This window comes from the organism of the source record quoted next, unplaced genomic scaffold, assembly GCF_019419815.1.
Source record: "Pyrus x bretschneideri cultivar Hongxiangsu unplaced genomic scaffold, Pyrus_bretschneideri_v1 Contig6, whole genome shotgun sequence".
Classification (NCBI taxonomy): domain Eukaryota; kingdom Viridiplantae; phylum Streptophyta; class Magnoliopsida; order Rosales; family Rosaceae; genus Pyrus; species Pyrus x bretschneideri.
Window position 1 is genome coordinate 9,643,595 of NW_025999798.1, and position 17,801 is coordinate 9,661,395.

Below are 17,801 nucleotides of genomic sequence, written 5' to 3' on the forward strand. Positions count from 1 at the left end.
ATGACGTCCTTCCTTCATTGCTTTATTCTCTTTTGCTCAGCAGTCTTGACCCAATCGATAATCACCCCCTCACTAGCCAAAACTTCATCATTCAAACCCAAGGCCCTTGTTCTTCAAGTAGCAAAAGACGCTTCTACTCTCCAATACCTCACTACCATCAAGCAAAGAACCCCTCTAGTCCCCATAAAACTAACCATAGCTCTTGGTGGTCTATCCCTTTGGGTGGACTGTGAGAAAGGCAACATCTCATCCACCTACAAGCCTGCACAATGCGGCTCGTCCCAATGCCAACTTGCCGAGTCCAAGTCTTGCACTACAGAGTGCTTCAGTTCTCCTAAGCCAGGGTGCTACAACAACACATGTGACAATGTCCCAGACAACCCTCTAGCCGCCGTAATCACCGGCGGCGGTCAACTTGGTCAAGATGTCGTGTCTCTCTCTTCTACAGATGGGTCCAATCCTGGTAGGGTTGTTTCTACACCCAACCTCCTCTTTAGTTGGGGTGACACATCACTTTTGAATGGCCTAGCCAATGGTGTCAAGGGCATGGCCGGTCTCGGCAGGTCCAAAGTTGGAATTCCCTCTCAGATGGCTTCCGCTTTTCACTTCCAAAGAAAATTCGCCCTTTGCTTGTCCTTTTTTACAAGATCAAGGTCTGGTTTGATACTGACGTGACTCTAAAAAAAACTGGTATCAATAAAAGCTGAGAGCTGTTTTTGTGTTTGGTAAACATTCAGCTTCAGCTTTTTTCACAGTTTTGGGTGAAAAAAACCAAAAACAAGAAGTTGCAAAACCCAACTTTGAAAAACCGGCTTTTTTTCATATTTGTTTTACATAAAAGTTTACCAAACACTATAATATTGCCTTTTTTTTTTTTTTTTTTTTTTTTTTTTCAAAAGCACTTTTACAAAAAAGTTTACCAAACACTCTGCTGCTTTATTTCACAGCTGCTTATTCTCACAGCACAGCAGAAACAACATTTTTTCAAAGCACAACAATACCAAACCAGCCCCAAATGGCGTCATTTTCTTCGGGGGTGGGCCTTATGTTATCCTTCTTGGCATCGACATCTCTAAGTCACTTACCTTCACGAAATTGATCCTCAACCCCGTGAGCACCGCAGGTTCTTATTTCATGGGCGACCCTTCGACAGACTACTTCGTCGAAGTAAAGTCAATTAAGATCAATGGCAAGGTTGTTTCATTCAATCCTCAACCCCGTGAGCACCGCAGGTTCTTATTTCATGGGCAACCCTTCGGCAGACTACTTCGTCGAAGTAAAGTCAATTGAGATCATTGGCAAGGTTGTTTCATTCAACTCTACTTCATTGCTAAACATCAACACTGAAGGCTATGGTGGCACAAAGATTAGCACCTTGAAGCTTTACACGGTCTTGGAGACCTCAATCTACAGGGCCGTGATCAATGCTTTTGTGAAACAAATTTCTCGCATACCAAGAGCGAAACCAGTAGCACCTTTCGGAGCTTGCTTCAACTCAACGAGCATCGGTAGCACTCGTGTTGGCACGGCAGTGCCTCCCATTGACCTTGTTCTGAGCAAAGGAGTGTACTGGAGGTTCTATGGTGCAAACTCAATGGTGCAAGTGAGCAAGGACGTATTGTGTTTGGGATTTGTGGATGGTGGTGTTAGGCCAAGGAATTCAGTTGTGATTGGAGGGCATCAATTGGAGGACAATCTTTTGCAGTTTGATTTGGCTAATAAGAGGCTAGGGTTTAGCTCCTCATTGTTGTTTAGACAAAGTACTTGTGCCAACTTCAACTTCACGTCCACTTCTTAATTAGAGTTTGATGGATGAACATCTAAGGGTCAGTTGGGCATAAGATGTAAATTGCTTATTTATGTGATGCAATTTGCATATGTTATGTTCACATCTTCTATATATAGAGCCAATGGAAAAGGTAAATAGTGATTTTGGTATCACCAAACTTCAACAAAATTATTTGGACAAAAATGCTCCCAAGACAAAAAACTTCAAAGGCATCCCAAAATAATGCATCAAATAAGATAGGGGCATTTTCATCATTTTAATAGTATTTTTTGAATAATTATTTTTTTGTGGTTTTATTTATCTTTTAATTAGTACCTCACAATAGGCTAGCAATAATGTGATTTAATTTCTCTATTTTTAAACACGTTCAAAACATCTTAAGAGATGTGTAATGCCAGTTATAAAAAAATGTTATTTGCATGCGGATAATAATGTGATTAAATTAGTTGTCAAATGATTTTTTTTTTTTTAAATAAACGATATTATCTACACTAAGGGGGTAGAGGTGGGCTTAGCATCACAATAAGTTAGCAATAATGTGATTCAATCAGTTGTTTATAAAATATTATTTTCTCTATTTTAAACATGTTCAAAACATCTTAAGTGGTGTGTAATGCCGGTTATAAAAAAAATCTTCTGCACGCGGATAATAATGTGATTAAATTAGTTGTCAAATGATTGTTTTTTTTTTTTTTTTTTTTTTAACAAACGATATTATCTACACTAAAGGGGAGGGGGTGGGCTTAGCCTCACAATGGGCTAGCAATAATGTGATTCAATCAGTTGTTTGTTAAATATTATTTTCTCTATTTTTAAACACGTTCAAAACATCTTAAGAGTCGTGTAATGTTGGTTATAAAAAATGTATTTCGTACGCGGATAATAATGTGATTAAATTAGTTTTCAAATAATTTTTTTTTTTAACAAACAATATTATCTATACTAAGGGGAGGGGGTGGGCTTAGCCTCACAATAGGTTAGCAATAATGTGATTCAATCAATTGTTTACTAAATATTATTTTCTCTATTCTTCATGTAAATTTTATAGAGACCGAATTTATTATGTAAATTCAGCTGCTTTAATTAGTTTATGAAGGGTTTCTTCTTGCATGATCTAAGATTATTCATTTACTTTAAATATTTGACTTTCCTTTTTATCAATTTACGCATATAAATATATTTAAAACGTGTAAGTCACGTGTAGTACGCTAATTCAAAAAATGTTTTCTGCACACATGTGAACACGTGCATAAAGGCTAATGATAATAAAAGGTCATGATTACTTTTGACTTTTGACGCAATCCATCGTTCTTGAAACATATAGAAACTTTGTGTATTCTATGGATTAAAATAAGTATCTACCAACTCAAAATGTTAAGCAAAACTGCGGTTTTCACAAAAATTGCCCCAAAATTGAATGGATTGGGTAAGTAAACAACATCATTTATGCGCATAAAATCATAGGTGCACGATATATTTTTAGGTATAACTACTAATTTTGTACCTATATGGATATTTTCAAAAAGAGAGTACAAAGAAAAAAAGAGAAAAAAGAATAGAAAATTATTAATAAACCCTTGCACAAACTTTTTTTTCTTAATTCATCCCTAAAAAAATTCATTTATCTGGTCCTTAATTTGAAATGAGTGCTGATAAACCTATCACACTATAGTATCTCTCCACCTACTTTTTAATAAAAAAATTTAATACCAATCTTATCCTATTTTAAAATGACATTTAAGGACCAAATCAAATAAAGAAAAAGAAAAAATGGATCTCTACTATGTTCACCATCTCCTTGCAACTATCTCAATTCATTCAAATAAATATTTTCTTTTTCTATTCTTCTAGTTTAATCATATATAATAGTTATTCAAAACATTCAACTAATGAATTATTTATTTGAAAATTTGCAAAATGAAATGTGAGACCAGAAAAAAGAATTCAGCTAAGAGAGATGGGATTGGGTTGTCGCGAATTTGAAAATAGAGCAAGAGGATGAAAGTTCGGGAATGCTACATGACTCTTGTTGTGGGATTTGAAAGGGTGAGAGAAGGGGGTGGGGTTGGGGGTATGAAGAAAGGGAGGGAATGAGAGATACAATCGATTGGAGATCTGGGAAGTGACTGGATTATGAAATTCTAACTAGAATAAAAATCGGGAAGGGAGACCTTGGCAGTGAGTGAAGGCTTGGCTAGGCTTATCAGCACTCTAATATTTATTCTTCTGAAAATTTAAAAAATAATTTAGATGGACGATATTTTAGGAACAATAGTGGGTGAAAAAATAACATTTCAATTTTTTAACTTTTTGTGGTGAGCGATTATAATGTGTGGGGACAATACATATTGTGGATGCAAATTTCTTCCTCCTTGTTCTTGGACAAAATTGCACCAACAAAACAAATAACACCTTAGGTCAAGGCCAAGAGCTTCACGCACCCATGATGAATTTGGGGGGGGGGGCTTTGGCTGAAGAACCTCTGATGCCAAAGTTAGAATTTAGAGAGAAAAAGTGTTTGGAGAATTTTGAGTATTTAGCAAGAGTGTAGACCTAGGTTTTTAGAGAAAATGGGGTAGTACATATAGGGCATGGGGGGAGAAGGTGACCGGCACTTTGTGGTGTTTTTGAGTGTATTTTGTAGTTAATTGGTAGTTTAATTTTCCATTAATAGATTAATTAGGTAATAAATCTATTAATTGGCTAATTAACATAATTTAAAAGGAATGTTTTGGGGGTTACCTTGTGGAGAAGATAGATGAAATATGTTTTGAATAAATACCTATTTTGGGCACTTTTGACTTGATTGTGGGATGATTGTCCACTACTCGCGCGTGGAAATTTTGGTGCTCCTCAAGGGCAATTTTGTCCTTTCTGCCCAAAAATTCATGTGTTGTCTCTTGATTATTTTTTGCTCCCCACATATGGTGGGTTTAGCAGCACTCTTTACAATTTGAATGCCAAGGCCCAAATAGAATATATATGTATATGTAAAACAGGTTACGATGCATAATTTTTGTAACTCAATCAACAAGAAAATTTGGTCGTTTACACAGAAAAATTGTGGTCACCAAGGACTTTCTAGGGTTTAAATAGAATAGAAGTATGATAATAGGATCTACCCAAAAAAAGTTTCCAAGTAGCAAGTAGAAAGGAAAGATGTAACAACTCGTCCCTAATTTTACGATTTTATTAATTTTAAAGTAGTGAATTGACGAAAATGCCCTTGAGGTGTGATTGTTGACTTTTGTTGACCATATTTTTGTGACGCATATGAGCTACCATTTTATCGTATTCTAGAAGTACTCAATGGTATGAACGCATAAGCACAAACAGAACCGAAATCAAAGTTACAATGGAGATTTTACGGAACTATGAATCTGAAAAATAGTTTTGTAAACATTACTATTTATTATTTTATATTTTTCTCATAATTATTATTTTATTTGGGTGATATTTTTAGGCATGTGGGACCCACTCCTCACCTTAACTCTCCTCACATTTTCCGTCATGTGTCTCTTCTCCAACAAATCCAAATCTACCTCTCTTTACTCACACTTTCATCTCTCAGCTCCCTCTTGTCTTTCTCTCTCTGTAAGTGTAGAGAATCTGGCAAATCTGAGCACTATCACTCACTGGCTCTGGCGAGCCAAACCGTTAAACCACCACACCTTATCATTCCCCACACCTTTGTTAAGCTCAGATCTTTATATCAAACCCAGACCAGACCCTACATGTCATTATAGCACTGTTTATGTTCGAGCAGTTTTCCGGCGAGTTCTCCACAATCTCGACCAAGGTAAGCCTCATGATTTCCTTGATCTTTCCCTTCTTGTTGGTCTAAGTTTACTTCTGAAGTTACGCGTTTGTTTTGGTGGTGTTCAAGCGTAAAAAGACCACAGGGACAATTTTCTAGAAAACTGGTAGGGAAAAACCGTGGCCATTCGACCACTTTCAGACCAACTTTCCGAGCAACACCAACCACGACTGAACTACCAATAGGTATAGATCGACTCCCTACATTTCTAGCTTCAATTTGGTTTTTGTATCATCGATTTTGGTGGTGAATCGAGCTAGATATTAGCCTTGGAAGTTGGCCCAGAAATCAGGCCGAACGTGTGCTTCGCGAAGATGGTGAGTGCTGTTGTACTCGCGAACACGTGAAATGCATGTGGTGTTGCAGTGCTTGGCGCGTGGAGCACTTGCGCCTCTTTGGAGGTACTGTGGATGGCGGCGCCGACGACTTTTCAGCAACTTAATTAGGCGCATGGCCTCCTAGGCCGTTGTCCCATGGCGGCAAATGCGGCGGTGCGTGGGGGAACCTGAGGTCTCTCCTTAAATTTTTGGACGTGCCGAATCCGAATCCACTGTTCGTTTTTTGAAATTCGATTATTTTAAAAGAGTTTCTTTATTTGCTGTACTTTGTAATAAAACACATTTATACGTTAGTATGTTATATATTTGTATGAATGGTTTTGTTCTAGGTGAAACGCATTGTAAGGATCTTCAATTTCTGCGAGGCGGGTTTGACTTGACGACGTAATTTGTGAGTAGGTTTTTGCTTTTACATACTATATATATTTATCTAGTTTCCATATATGTTTAATAAAGAATTTACTATGCATACCTAGATTAGTTAACATTTATAAGAATTAGCGAAATGACGGAATTTACAAAAGTATGCTAAATCCTACGGGATGCACATTTAAGCGTACTATTATGGAATTTTATATATGGCCATGATCAATATTTTATTTGAATAATATGTTGTTGACTAGGTTTATCGAATCAATGTGGTACTATATTTACGTTTCTGCTCATCGTGTGTTACACTGGTATTTGTACTCGCTCGGGCCAAGGCCAGGTTTCACGTGTATGTTCACATCGCACTGTACGCTCACTTTGGATCCATTGTAGGTGTCAGTCCTGTCCTAGATTGCTATAGGCAATTTGGAGTCGTATGTGATGTGCATAGCACCAGTCTTCATGTGATTGTAGTACTAGAGCATAAATCATTATTACACCCAGTCCTGTTCATGTCAGAATATCTCTGCATGAACTCGTGTGTCAACATATGGTGATGAGCATTTGATATGATATGTTTGTTTATGTGAGATGATGTGATTATCGGACGTTAGGTGTTTGTTAAAGAAATATTGTGACGTTTTGAATTCTTGTGATATTGTAGGCTACAGTAAGTATTTTCATAATAGACATAGTATGTATATTTTAAAAACTATACTTGTTTTACAGCGAAAGGTTATTATGTTTTTGAAAAGGTTTTTACAAAGCTTTATTTTTAGGCCGACTCACCTTTGTTTTTCCTCCTACAGGTTTTAGTAGCTGAGCTTTCGTATCGACAAGGAATCTTGGCAAATCTTGGTATAAGAGGTTACCTTCGATGGTATAATTCTCATCCTACTTTACTGTACTTTACTTATGTTCTGACGTTATGTGAGAAATGAGTTCATTTCCACTTACAAGCGCACTCTTACATTTAGGCACTTTAGGTTTTAAATTTACTTAGGTTTCTACATCACTACACTTTATAGCTTCATCACAATCTTGGTGTCGGCAAACACAGCTCGATTCGAAATCCAGTTGGACATTCTGGGTTTGGGTGTATCAAAAGACTTATTTTTGAAGGTGAAAATATAATAGAAAGTATGATAATGGGTGTAAACTAAGGGTGGGCAAACAGGTCCTAGACCCGCGGGTGGGGGTGGGTTCAAGCAAATCGGGCAGATACGGGATGGGTAGAAATATTTTGGAGAAGAAATGAGGCGGGGCCAAAAATAAGGAAAAATGGGGGCTTAACCCGAACCGTTTTTACCGTTGGATTATTGGATTGGATTTAATCACATATCCACTCCATCGTTTGATTGGATCTTTTCTAAGTCAGACTGCTCTCTTTTCTCTCCCATTCATTCACGAAAGCCATCATAATTCACTGACTCGACACGAAAGCCTTGACTCTGTCTTTGTCTCCCTCTCTCCGTCTTCCAACTCTTCAATCAAAATTGAAATTCATCACCATCTCATCTTCTTCCAAATTGAAATCGAGATTGTCGAACTCTACAGTCCCAAGCAAAGAGGACGAAGACCCCCATGATCAGCACCTCGAGATTGTCAAACACCACCATCGTCAGCGTTATGCGAATCGAAATCGATCACCATGCCCTTTGTTCTTAGTCTTCCAGTGTCTCCTCTCAGATCTTAATTTTCTACAAGATTTGGCATCTAGCCCATCTGGATTTTCATTAATCTGTAGGTATGGTGGGAAATCTGAGATAGATTTTATTTTTCTTTCTTTCTGAATTTGTTGTGGAATTTAGACTTTAGAGCATCTGGGTTTTCATTGAAAATGCCCTTTTTTTTTTTTTTTTTAAACAAAGCAGCTCGGCTTAAGCCATCTTGATTTTTTAATTAGTGGATAAAACCAATTGGGTTTCTAGGCATGGATTATCATTGTGGATGCTTCATTGTTATGGATGTACATCTCCAGAAGTCGTAAAATGAAAAGAAAAAAAATTGTAAAATTGAAAACAAAGGACCCGTGGACCCGTAAGAACTGGGTCGTTTTATATGGAGCGGGTTAGATCTGATTCCAAATTTCAAAATCTTATTACCCGTCCCGTTGCATTTTCAAACAAATCCAGTCTGGTCCCTCCAAATTTGAGCCCGGCCCGGCCTGTGCCCACCTCTAGTGTAAACTATAACTGCCTTAAAAAGAAGATTAGAATCGACATATATTCCACGTCACCCTTTAAAGCAAAGGGTACCAATATCCTATATTTTAATAAAATTATTAGTTGACGTCCAGAAATTACCCATTATTGTTATTAACGTTTGATAGCCTACCTTTTACAAATAACTATGTTACGACATGACATTAATATTTAATGTCTAAATTACCAGAAATGTAAGGTAAATTAGTTGCAAAATAATCATCAGATTTTACAGTCCAATGTTTTCCGCAAGCAACAACCTATGTTTTTATGGATTTCCTTCTCATACTTGGGCTATGCCTTCAGAGTTCAACTAGACTCGTGGTGGTGGGTCGATTTTGTGGTTGTGGTGGGTCGAATACGCCTCCTACGATTGACTTTCCGTGATAGTTATGTGCTCTTCAGCCGACTCAAAAGTCGAGCCGTTTTACCTGGCCAGATTTGCCGAGGCTCCTTCTATGGCTGCCACGGATTTCTCTATAAATGATGGGGTCCTCACAGTGGAAACCTGTTAATTGGTGGTTCCTTTCCTGACTTAGATTTTAGTGTCTTGTGTTGTCCGCAAGGTTCTAATAAGTGCTAGTCAGGCGGTAGGTAGCAACCTAGACATTTTTTTTAAATTTCCAAATGAAGTTATTTTATAACATATAATAAATGTTTACGTATATTTTTAAACAAACATAATTATAATAAATTACAAAATAGAGTAACATGTAAAGTATAAAGTAATTAAACATATTGCAAAACATGGAGAATGAGCGTATAATGAATGTTCATCCAAATATCCAATAAGTCTCTTACAATTTAGTAAAAAAAAAAATTCAAAATAAAAGCTATCTATTTTTTTGTCTAAGTGAGAATCGCGAGCTAAGTAGTCTAAGTGAGTACTTAGGTGGGGCATCCGAGCGCCTAAGCAGCCTAGGTGCCTATCTAATCGTGGTGGTGGTCAGCCGTTTAGCGTCAAGGCGACCCTAGGCAGGCCTTTATGAACACAGTTCGCTTAGCAGTTTTGTGCTTGCTTTGCCGAGTTGTTTTGGCTTCATCATTTAGCAGTGTGCTACGGTTGCAGGTGTGTTACGTCTACCGTTGTATTTGTGGCATATTTGCACCAATGTTTATCAATTACTGTAGTGGTTGGTGGCCATATAGAGGCTTTGAGTAAGAGTTTCTACTCAAAGTTGTTGGTTGTCAAACTATAGAACTTCGTATTTATGATTAGAATAATTCGTATTATAAATCATTTTATAAAAATTGTTTATGTAATAAATTAATTAAAAACATATGAACGAAATTAATAAAAGCATTACGAACCGTCTTTGTATTTGTTACAATAGATTGACTTAATGATTTTAGTTTTAATTTTGCAAAGTTAATATTTACAAAATATTTATAATTTGAACGGTTTTGATCATAAACATAAATCTCTATAATTCGAAGACAAATAGCTTTAGATAGGAATTCTTATTTATCTTTGAATATTCAAGCATTGTTTTTGTTTTATTGTTAATTGTGCAATATTATCTCTGTAAAATGGAAAAGGATCCTCGCCGGATCCTCTTTGTGGGAATCTAGAGAATCAATCAATCACATCTGTTTATCGTATATCGTGCGGTCAGAAATCATTTTAAATTGAATATAAATAGTATCTAACAAAAAATAACCGTATGATTTACGATGAACATACATAATTGATTGATTCTCGTATTCTCACAAAGAGGATTCGGAGAGAATCTTTTGTCCTGTAAAATATGTACCTTTTAGCACCAACTTGTACACTTGTTCCGTTCGTACTAATGAAATATCCCCCGCTTTTTGTAAAAAAAAAAAAAATATATATATATATAATAATTTTGTGAGCACCAAATTAAAGGTAATGCCTTTCTATACACAAACTGTAGATTTAGATGGAGAATATCTTTAAATAATGTTTGGAGGCATGCACTTAATTAGCACATCTGCACGTGGTTTCCAGCAAGAAAGACTTTAATTAGAGTGGATTCCTGGCAATTAGTATTCCCTCGTCGCCACCCTTGACGCCTAAGCTGCCCACATTTTATTTACAATGACCCACCCCTACACAGAATATATTATAAGAATTGAAACACATGGGTCTTTTGGGTTAACAATTTTAAAAGACTTCAAATTTCTGTGAAATATTTTTGCTTATCATTCTCAAGTGAAGGTAATACTTACTACATTATTTATTATCATTAAATGAGTTAAATTTAGAAATTTGCGTAATTGAAAAATATAAATCTTAAAATTTATATTCATCTAATAGTAAAAAATAAGATAGTGAACAAAAATGCACCCAACTTTTATTAATGGACATGCCCTCCTTCCCACTTCTTCATACCAATCATCAGTTAATTCATTGATTAATTAGCAGCTTAATTAATTGCAAATACTTTATAAATAATGTCCAAATTGCTTTCTATGTTGCTCCCTGGTACCATTCGATATGAATCTCATCGCCCCCTTCACTATCCCAAGTATCCTTCAAACCCGTAGCCCTTGTTCTGGCAGTCACAAAAGGCATTTCCACCCTCCAATACTTAGGGGATCAACTCTATTACATAAGTGGATTCCTAACTTTTATCTCATATCATGACATAAGCAAGCAGTTCTTATTGTATCGGACCAAAACCTCGCGAATTGATCTTTACGGCGCTTCTTCTATCAATTAGATCCTTTATCCATAGAATAAAGTATCTAGGCATACCTATTTCTTCATATTTCGACTTTTATGAAGTTTATTTCTTTGCTACAGCTGATAAAAATCGTTGTTTTGAACGATACATATGTAGAAAGCCTACCCTTTGTTTCTAGTATTTATTAACGGATTTGTTCCTTCTTTCCTTTTTTTATTTCTATAGTGGAGATAGTCGCACGTAATGACAGATCACGGCCATATTATTAAAAGCTTGTGGTAAGAATGGGTTTCGCTCTAGTGCCCGAAAATAATATTCTAAAGCTTTCGTATGTTCTCCGTTACTTGTGTGGATAAGGCCTATGTTATAGAGTATATAACTTCGATCATAAGGATCAATTTCTAATCGCATAGCTTCATAATAATTCTGTAAAGCTTCTGCATAATTTCCTTCGGATTGAGCTGACATCCGTTACGGTCGTCATTCGATTCAAAAAATCTCCGTTTCAGAACCGTACATGAGATTTTCATCTCATACGGCTCCTCCTTTATGTGCATAATGATAAGAATACGTGGAATCAAAAAAGATTGAAATATTCTCATTATAAACTAAGCGGGGCTGGTGTTTTTACAAGAAATCTCTAGCCAACCTTCTTGTAAAAGATCTTTACTTAACATCAAGCATGTTGGTATTAGATAAAAAGTTACTCCAACAATTTCTTTGTCTTCAACGCCCTTTAATTTGCAGGAATTAGTCACTTCAACAGTCTTCGATGGTTATACGGGTATCCAAAAAACGAACGAGATGGATGTTTGTTGTCCCAACCATTCTTGTTAGTCCCGATCCTGATAAGGAAAAGGGATAATTTATAACAAAGTTTTCGTGTGTTGATTCCTAGGAGTAGTGCTTCTTCCCCTATGCCCTCTATTGGTGGAGACCTAACCCATAGGTGTAACCTCCCGCTCAATACTCTAGAATCGACAATTGAAGCATCTGAGGCTGCATTAATCGGGGATACACGACAGAAGGGTTTGCTTTATTTACAAACTTCACCTTCAACAAGCGTAGATTTATTTCAATAATTTTTTTCCTATCCCGAATAATGTTGTCTTTCTCTTAAGACTGAGAGCAGTAAAAAATAGAAAAGAAAATAAATAAAAAAATAATCAAATCGCACCATCTCTGTAATAGGTGAATGCCTCTTTTTCTCCCGAAGTTGTCGGAATTATTCGTAATAAGATATTGGCTACAATTGAAAAGGTTTTATCAATAAAATTTCCATTTATCCCAGATCTAGACATAGGTGTATTAATCCATTCTATAATTTATTTTAATTTCATTTCGTGAGAAAATGATCCCACAAACAAAGGAATTGTACAGTACGAAATAACATAAAAACGGATTCATTAAAATAAAAAGGAAGACCTTTTACTCATACTCAAATTGTTTCGTTTTGACAGGAATCAATAAAAAAAAAAAAAATCCGGGGGACGGTTCATGAATTTGAAATCAATCTATGGGTTAAGAAGTTGGAGTAAGGAGTTGTTGTTGAAAAATCTAAAACTGGAAAGGCATTTTAGAATTTTTATGAAAATTGAATAATGATCTAAAGATATCCATTAAACACAGTCTAAAAAAATGGATCAATCGTTGAATTCGTTTCAATTGAGAGATTAAATCCGGTATAAATATTAGAAAGGGCGGAAACCCCATCTTCGCAAACATGAATAGATATATCTTTATTTTACAATTTTTCACAAAAAAGATTTATGCGGAAGGATTTGTCTTTGATGAAAAGTTTTCTATTTTTAGAGTTCAATTTTTTAATAATTTTAATTCAATGTAGATACCTATCCAAAATAATATGAATGACTCACTATTAACTCGGTTTTTTGGCCATAATCATTATGTAGGAGAGGTGGCCGAGTGGTTCAAGGCGTAGCATTGGAACTGCTATGTAGACTTTTGTTTACCGAGGGTTCGAATCCCTCTCTTTCCGTACTCTTCACCTAATTCACCAATGTTACTGACTGCAATGCATCAAATAAGAATGTATACTCCAACAGTTAGACCTTTCTTTTCTTTGATATCGATTATGTATTCCTAATCCAAATCTTCTGTGGCATCCAGCAAAGCCAATATTTCTAGATTGTATTACTAAATTAAGAGATAGATTTTTCTTAAAATTATAATTGTGGATCAAATTACAAAAAGCCAAAAGATTGAGGTGTCATGTAAAAAAAAAGAGTCAAAGTCAAAGAGACAAAAGCTAACGTAGGTCATCATTTCGCAGCACTAACTGGAAAACGTGCGTTGATCAGGCGGCACTAAGTATGTAGTTCCCGAGTCCTTCAATTTATGTTAGAGTAAATTGTAGCAATAATTCTTTAATTTTAATCAAATTAAAACCTGATTATTTAACTAAAAATTCATTATTACTGATTCCTTAACTCATCAAAATGTGTAGTTATGATCATTCGTCAACTTTGTTAGAATTTTATCAAAATGAGTTATGTTGGAATGACCATTGCTACAATTGAGATGCCTCAACTCATCAAAACGTTTAGTTATGGTCATTTTCTTCAACTGCATCAGAATTTTGTCAAAATGAGTTATGTTGGAAGGACCATTGCTACAATTAGATTAAAGTTGAGCGATTATTGCTCTAACTGGAATTTTTTTTTTCCTTCTCTCTCTTCTTCTTCTTCTTCTTCTTCTTGTACTTCTTCTGCAGGTTGGCCCCCCCGGGGTGGGGGGGGGGGGGGGGTGGGGTAGCTTTTTTTTCCCTTCTTCTTCTTCCTCCTCCTCCTCCTCCTTCGAGTTGGGTTGGGGGTTTTTTTTTTCCTCCTCCTCCTCCTTTCTGGGTTGCAGGGGGTTAGGTTTGTGGTGGGGGGAGGGGGGATAACCTGGGTTTGGTTTGGGTTTTTTTGTTTTTTTTCCTCTTCTTCTTCTTCTTCTTCTTCTTTCTGGGTTGCAGGAAGATAGGGAAGAGATAAAGGGGGGAGGGACGAACGGACCTGAGGTTTTTTTTTAATTTTTTTATTTACTTTTCTTTATTATTTTAATATTTAAAAATATTAAATGATTTTTTTTAGTTTTTAATAATATTTTATTAATTTTTTAATAAAAAATAGGTCTCGGATCAAGCCACGTTAGCATTTAACTAAGAAATAAACGGCCAAGCTAACGAAAGGTATAACATTGACACAAATTCTAAAGATGAGGTATGACATTGTTAATTTTAAAAGATAAGGTATAAAAGTGTCGTGACACCAATAGTTGAGGTAGTTTTTTGTACTTTACCCAAATTTATTTCATTAAGCGAGTCATACTACATAACAAGATATGAACTTCAGCTAAGAATTAGTAATGAGATACTAATAATTCTCTTAACAAAATCTCTGACAAGGAAGTTGAAAAGCATTATGAAGATAAACTGCAGTAACACGAGGAGGACTAAAATCCCACAAAAAACTACTCGAACAGTCAACTCAATAACTAACTAAGCAATCTGTCACATGCATAATTACTTTCAGACTATATATGGCACACCCATACCCGCTACCCCGCATGCAATCACATGAAATTGTGCCACGAACGCGAATAGGTCAATGCACCTCATTAGATGGAGTTGAACGAAAATGAACAACGAAAGAGAAATCACGCTCATTCCATAAAAATGCCAACCGTTATCCCAAGTAAAGGAGACAACATGAATAACAGCATGAAACTCAGCCTCTAAAGATGACGTCAAGTCGTCAACCATAGGGATCCCGCAAAACCATCAAGTGCCAATTCATTATGATCTCGAAAAATAACACCAAAACAAGCCAAGTCGAGAGAGTTCCTAACAGCACCATTCGTGCTTACTTTAACGCAAAAAGAAGAAAGGAAACACAATAACATCTCAAGAACACCGAGGAGTCCTTGTAGGACGGCCATGCACACCAATTCCCCTAAGAATACAAAACCTCAGGTAAGAATACATACTCTTTGTTAACTATATTGAAATATTTGAGATTCGAAGAGAAAATTAGAAGAAAGACAAAGAAGATGAACATGGAGAGTTTAGAGAGAGAAATATGAGACTTGTATTAACTAAAGAGAGATATTACACAACTCCGTTTTTATACTAGAAAGCCTAACAACACTAACCAAATACTAACAAACTTGCTAACTATATTTCTAACTGTATTACTGACTTGTACCCTTAATTAACTACTTCAACTATAAGCTCTTCTCAAAACTACATAAGTTTGATTGAAATACTTTTATTGATAGTGTTGTTCCTGTTAAGCTCTCCAAGTAATGTTCCAGAAGTTAACCTTCTTTCCTGTTTGTTACTTTGTCATCAATAGATGAGCCAATTTGATTGACGAGGGGTAAAAATATTACAATTAAACAGAGGACAAACACCATGAAATTCAAAGCTATCTAAAGAGACAAAGTAGCCACAGGAAGGATGAAAACCATGGATTTAGCTGGCATAATAAGGATATAGATAACAGAATATCCCCAAGTTGCCAAGTTTGACAAAGCGTCGGTTCCTCGCAAGCTCGCCAAGTATTCGAAGACTCTAGTTATATATATATTTTTTTGGTTAAAAATGTAGATGACTTCTAAAACCTATAAATTGGTAGCAATGCCCTCTCACTTCTTCGACCATCTCTATCAATTGCCAGCAATCAATTAACAATGGCTTCCTCCTCATTTCATTGCCTTCTCTTTTGCTCATTACTCTTCCACTTGATCTTCGTCCCGTCACTAGCCAAATCGGCATCTTTCAGACCAAAAGCCCTTCTCCTTCCAGTAACAAAAGACTCCTCCACCCTCCAATACCTCACCACTTTGAGCCAAAGATCCCCTCTTGTCCCCATAAAACTCACAGTACATCTTGGAGGTCAGTTCCTTTGGGTTGAATGTGAAGATTATATCTCATCCACCTACAAGCCTGCCCGTTGCAACTCCGCTCAATGCTCACTCGCAAACTCCAAGTCTTGTACTACAGAATGCTACTCTCCCCCATCTCCAGGCTGCAACAACAACACATGTGGTCTCTTACTGGACAACCCCATCAACCCCACCGCCGGGGGCGGTGACCTTGGTCAAGACATGGTGTCCATCCAATCCACAGATGGGTCCAATCCTGGTAGGCTGGTCTCTGTCCCCAACCTACTCTTCACTTGTGGTTATGCATTTTTGTTGGAAGGTCTAGCCAGTGGTGTCAAGGGCATGGCTGGCCTCGGCCGGGCTAAAATTGGGCTTCCTTCCCAATTCGCTTCCGCCTTTAGCTTCCGCCGAAAATTCGCAATTTGTTTGAGCTCTTCAACGAGTTCTAAAGGTGTTGTAATCTTCGGGGATGGGCCTTATAATCTGCTTCCCAATATTGACGTGTCCAAGTCACTTATTTTCACCCCACTGATCCTCAACCTTGTCAGCACAGCAGGTGCTTATTTCACAGGCGAGCCTTCTTCAGACTACTTCATCAAGGTGAAGTCAATTAAGATCAACGAAAAGGTTGTTACATTGAATACTTCATTGCTGGCTATTGACAATGAAGGGTATGGTGGCACGAAGCTCAGCACTGTGAATCCTTACACGGTTTTGGAGACATCAATCTACAATGCCGTGGTCAATGCATTTGTGAAAGAGGTTGCAAACATCCCAAGAGTGAAAGCAGTAGCGCCTTTCGGAGCATGCTTCAATTCGAAGAACATTGGTAGTACGAGGGTTGGGCCTGCTGTGCCTCAAATTGATCTCGTGTTGCAAAGCGAGGGTGTGTACTGGAGGATATTTGGAGCAAATTCAATGGTGCAGGTAAGCGACCATGTGTTGTGTTTAGGTTTTGTGGATGGAGGTGAAAGGCCAAGGACTTCTATTGTGATTGGTGGGCACCAACTGGAGGATAATTTGGTGCAGATTGATTTGGCTGCTTCTAAGCTTGGGTTTAGTTCCTCGCTCTTGTTCAGTCGGACAACTTGTGCAAACTTCAACTTCACTTCTAATGCTTAAGAAGTTAGAGGACCTTATGATTCAACTGTTATTTGTAATTTTTTTCATTTTGGTAATTACATTATGAATAATGGTCAGGATGATTACGATTTATGCAACGCTTACACTTTGTTAATCTTTTTTCTAAATACCTCAGCTTTTATTAGTTGTATACAATGTTGGAGAATAAGATTTCCAAATTTACAAATATCATACACATGATGGACTTATTAGTCGCATATCCCTTCTATTCCAAATTGGATACGGATACAGTAAAGTAAGAGATATATCCTCCTCTAAACTCGAATTGGTTGGTTTAGATTAAAAAAAATGAAGGTTTGAAGTGTTAATTAAAAAATAAAATCAAAGTCAAGAGACGCGGCAACAAGTAAATTTTCATCGAGTCCCCATTCTATTCATAACAATTTTCTAGTGTGCCTGCTCACCAGCCCAAAGGCAATAAGTTAAAAGTCAATATGAAAAGCCACACACTATTTATATTAGACAAATGTTAAATAAACTCTCTAAAAAATAGGTTTTTCATAGACTATTCGTCACATTATATTTTTAGCATAATTCTCTTGCCAGCATTATAAAATATCGTACCTAAAACATGATGTAATGGAAAGCCTATAGAGAGTC

At 36.6% G+C, this 17,801-nt stretch overlaps 2 protein-coding genes, 1 long non-coding RNA gene and 1 other non-coding gene across 4 annotated transcripts; all 4 read left to right on the top strand.

The window, feature by feature from the left end:
- On the top strand, window positions 1-1,798 carry LOC103934177 (probable aspartic proteinase GIP2). Its single transcript, XM_048571532.1, has 3 exons — window positions 1-658; window positions 1,010-1,194; window positions 1,304-1,798. The coding sequence occupies exons 1-3, from the start codon at window positions 1-3 to the stop codon at window positions 1,796-1,798; spliced, it is 1,338 nt and encodes a 445-aa protein (XP_048427489.1).
- Window positions 1,799-5,326: 3,528 nt separating this feature from the next.
- Window positions 5,327-6,415, top strand: LOC125471650. Its single transcript, XR_007253750.1, has 2 exons — window positions 5,327-5,588; window positions 5,676-6,415. It is a non-coding gene; the product is annotated as an uncharacterized LOC125471650 (long non-coding RNA).
- A 6,665-nt stretch (window positions 6,416-13,080) lies between these two features.
- Window positions 13,081-13,167, top strand: TRNAS-GGA. The gene has a single exon. It is a non-coding gene; the product is annotated as a tRNA-Ser (tRNA).
- A 2,681-nt stretch (window positions 13,168-15,848) lies between these two features.
- Window positions 15,849-17,365, top strand: LOC103934176 (probable aspartic proteinase GIP2). The gene has a single exon (XM_009343907.3). The coding sequence runs from the start codon at window positions 15,864-15,866 to the stop codon at window positions 17,178-17,180; it is 1,317 nt and encodes a 438-aa protein (XP_009342182.3). The 5' UTR covers window positions 15,849-15,863; the 3' UTR covers window positions 17,181-17,365.
- The last annotated feature ends 436 nt before the right edge of the window (window positions 17,366-17,801 follow it).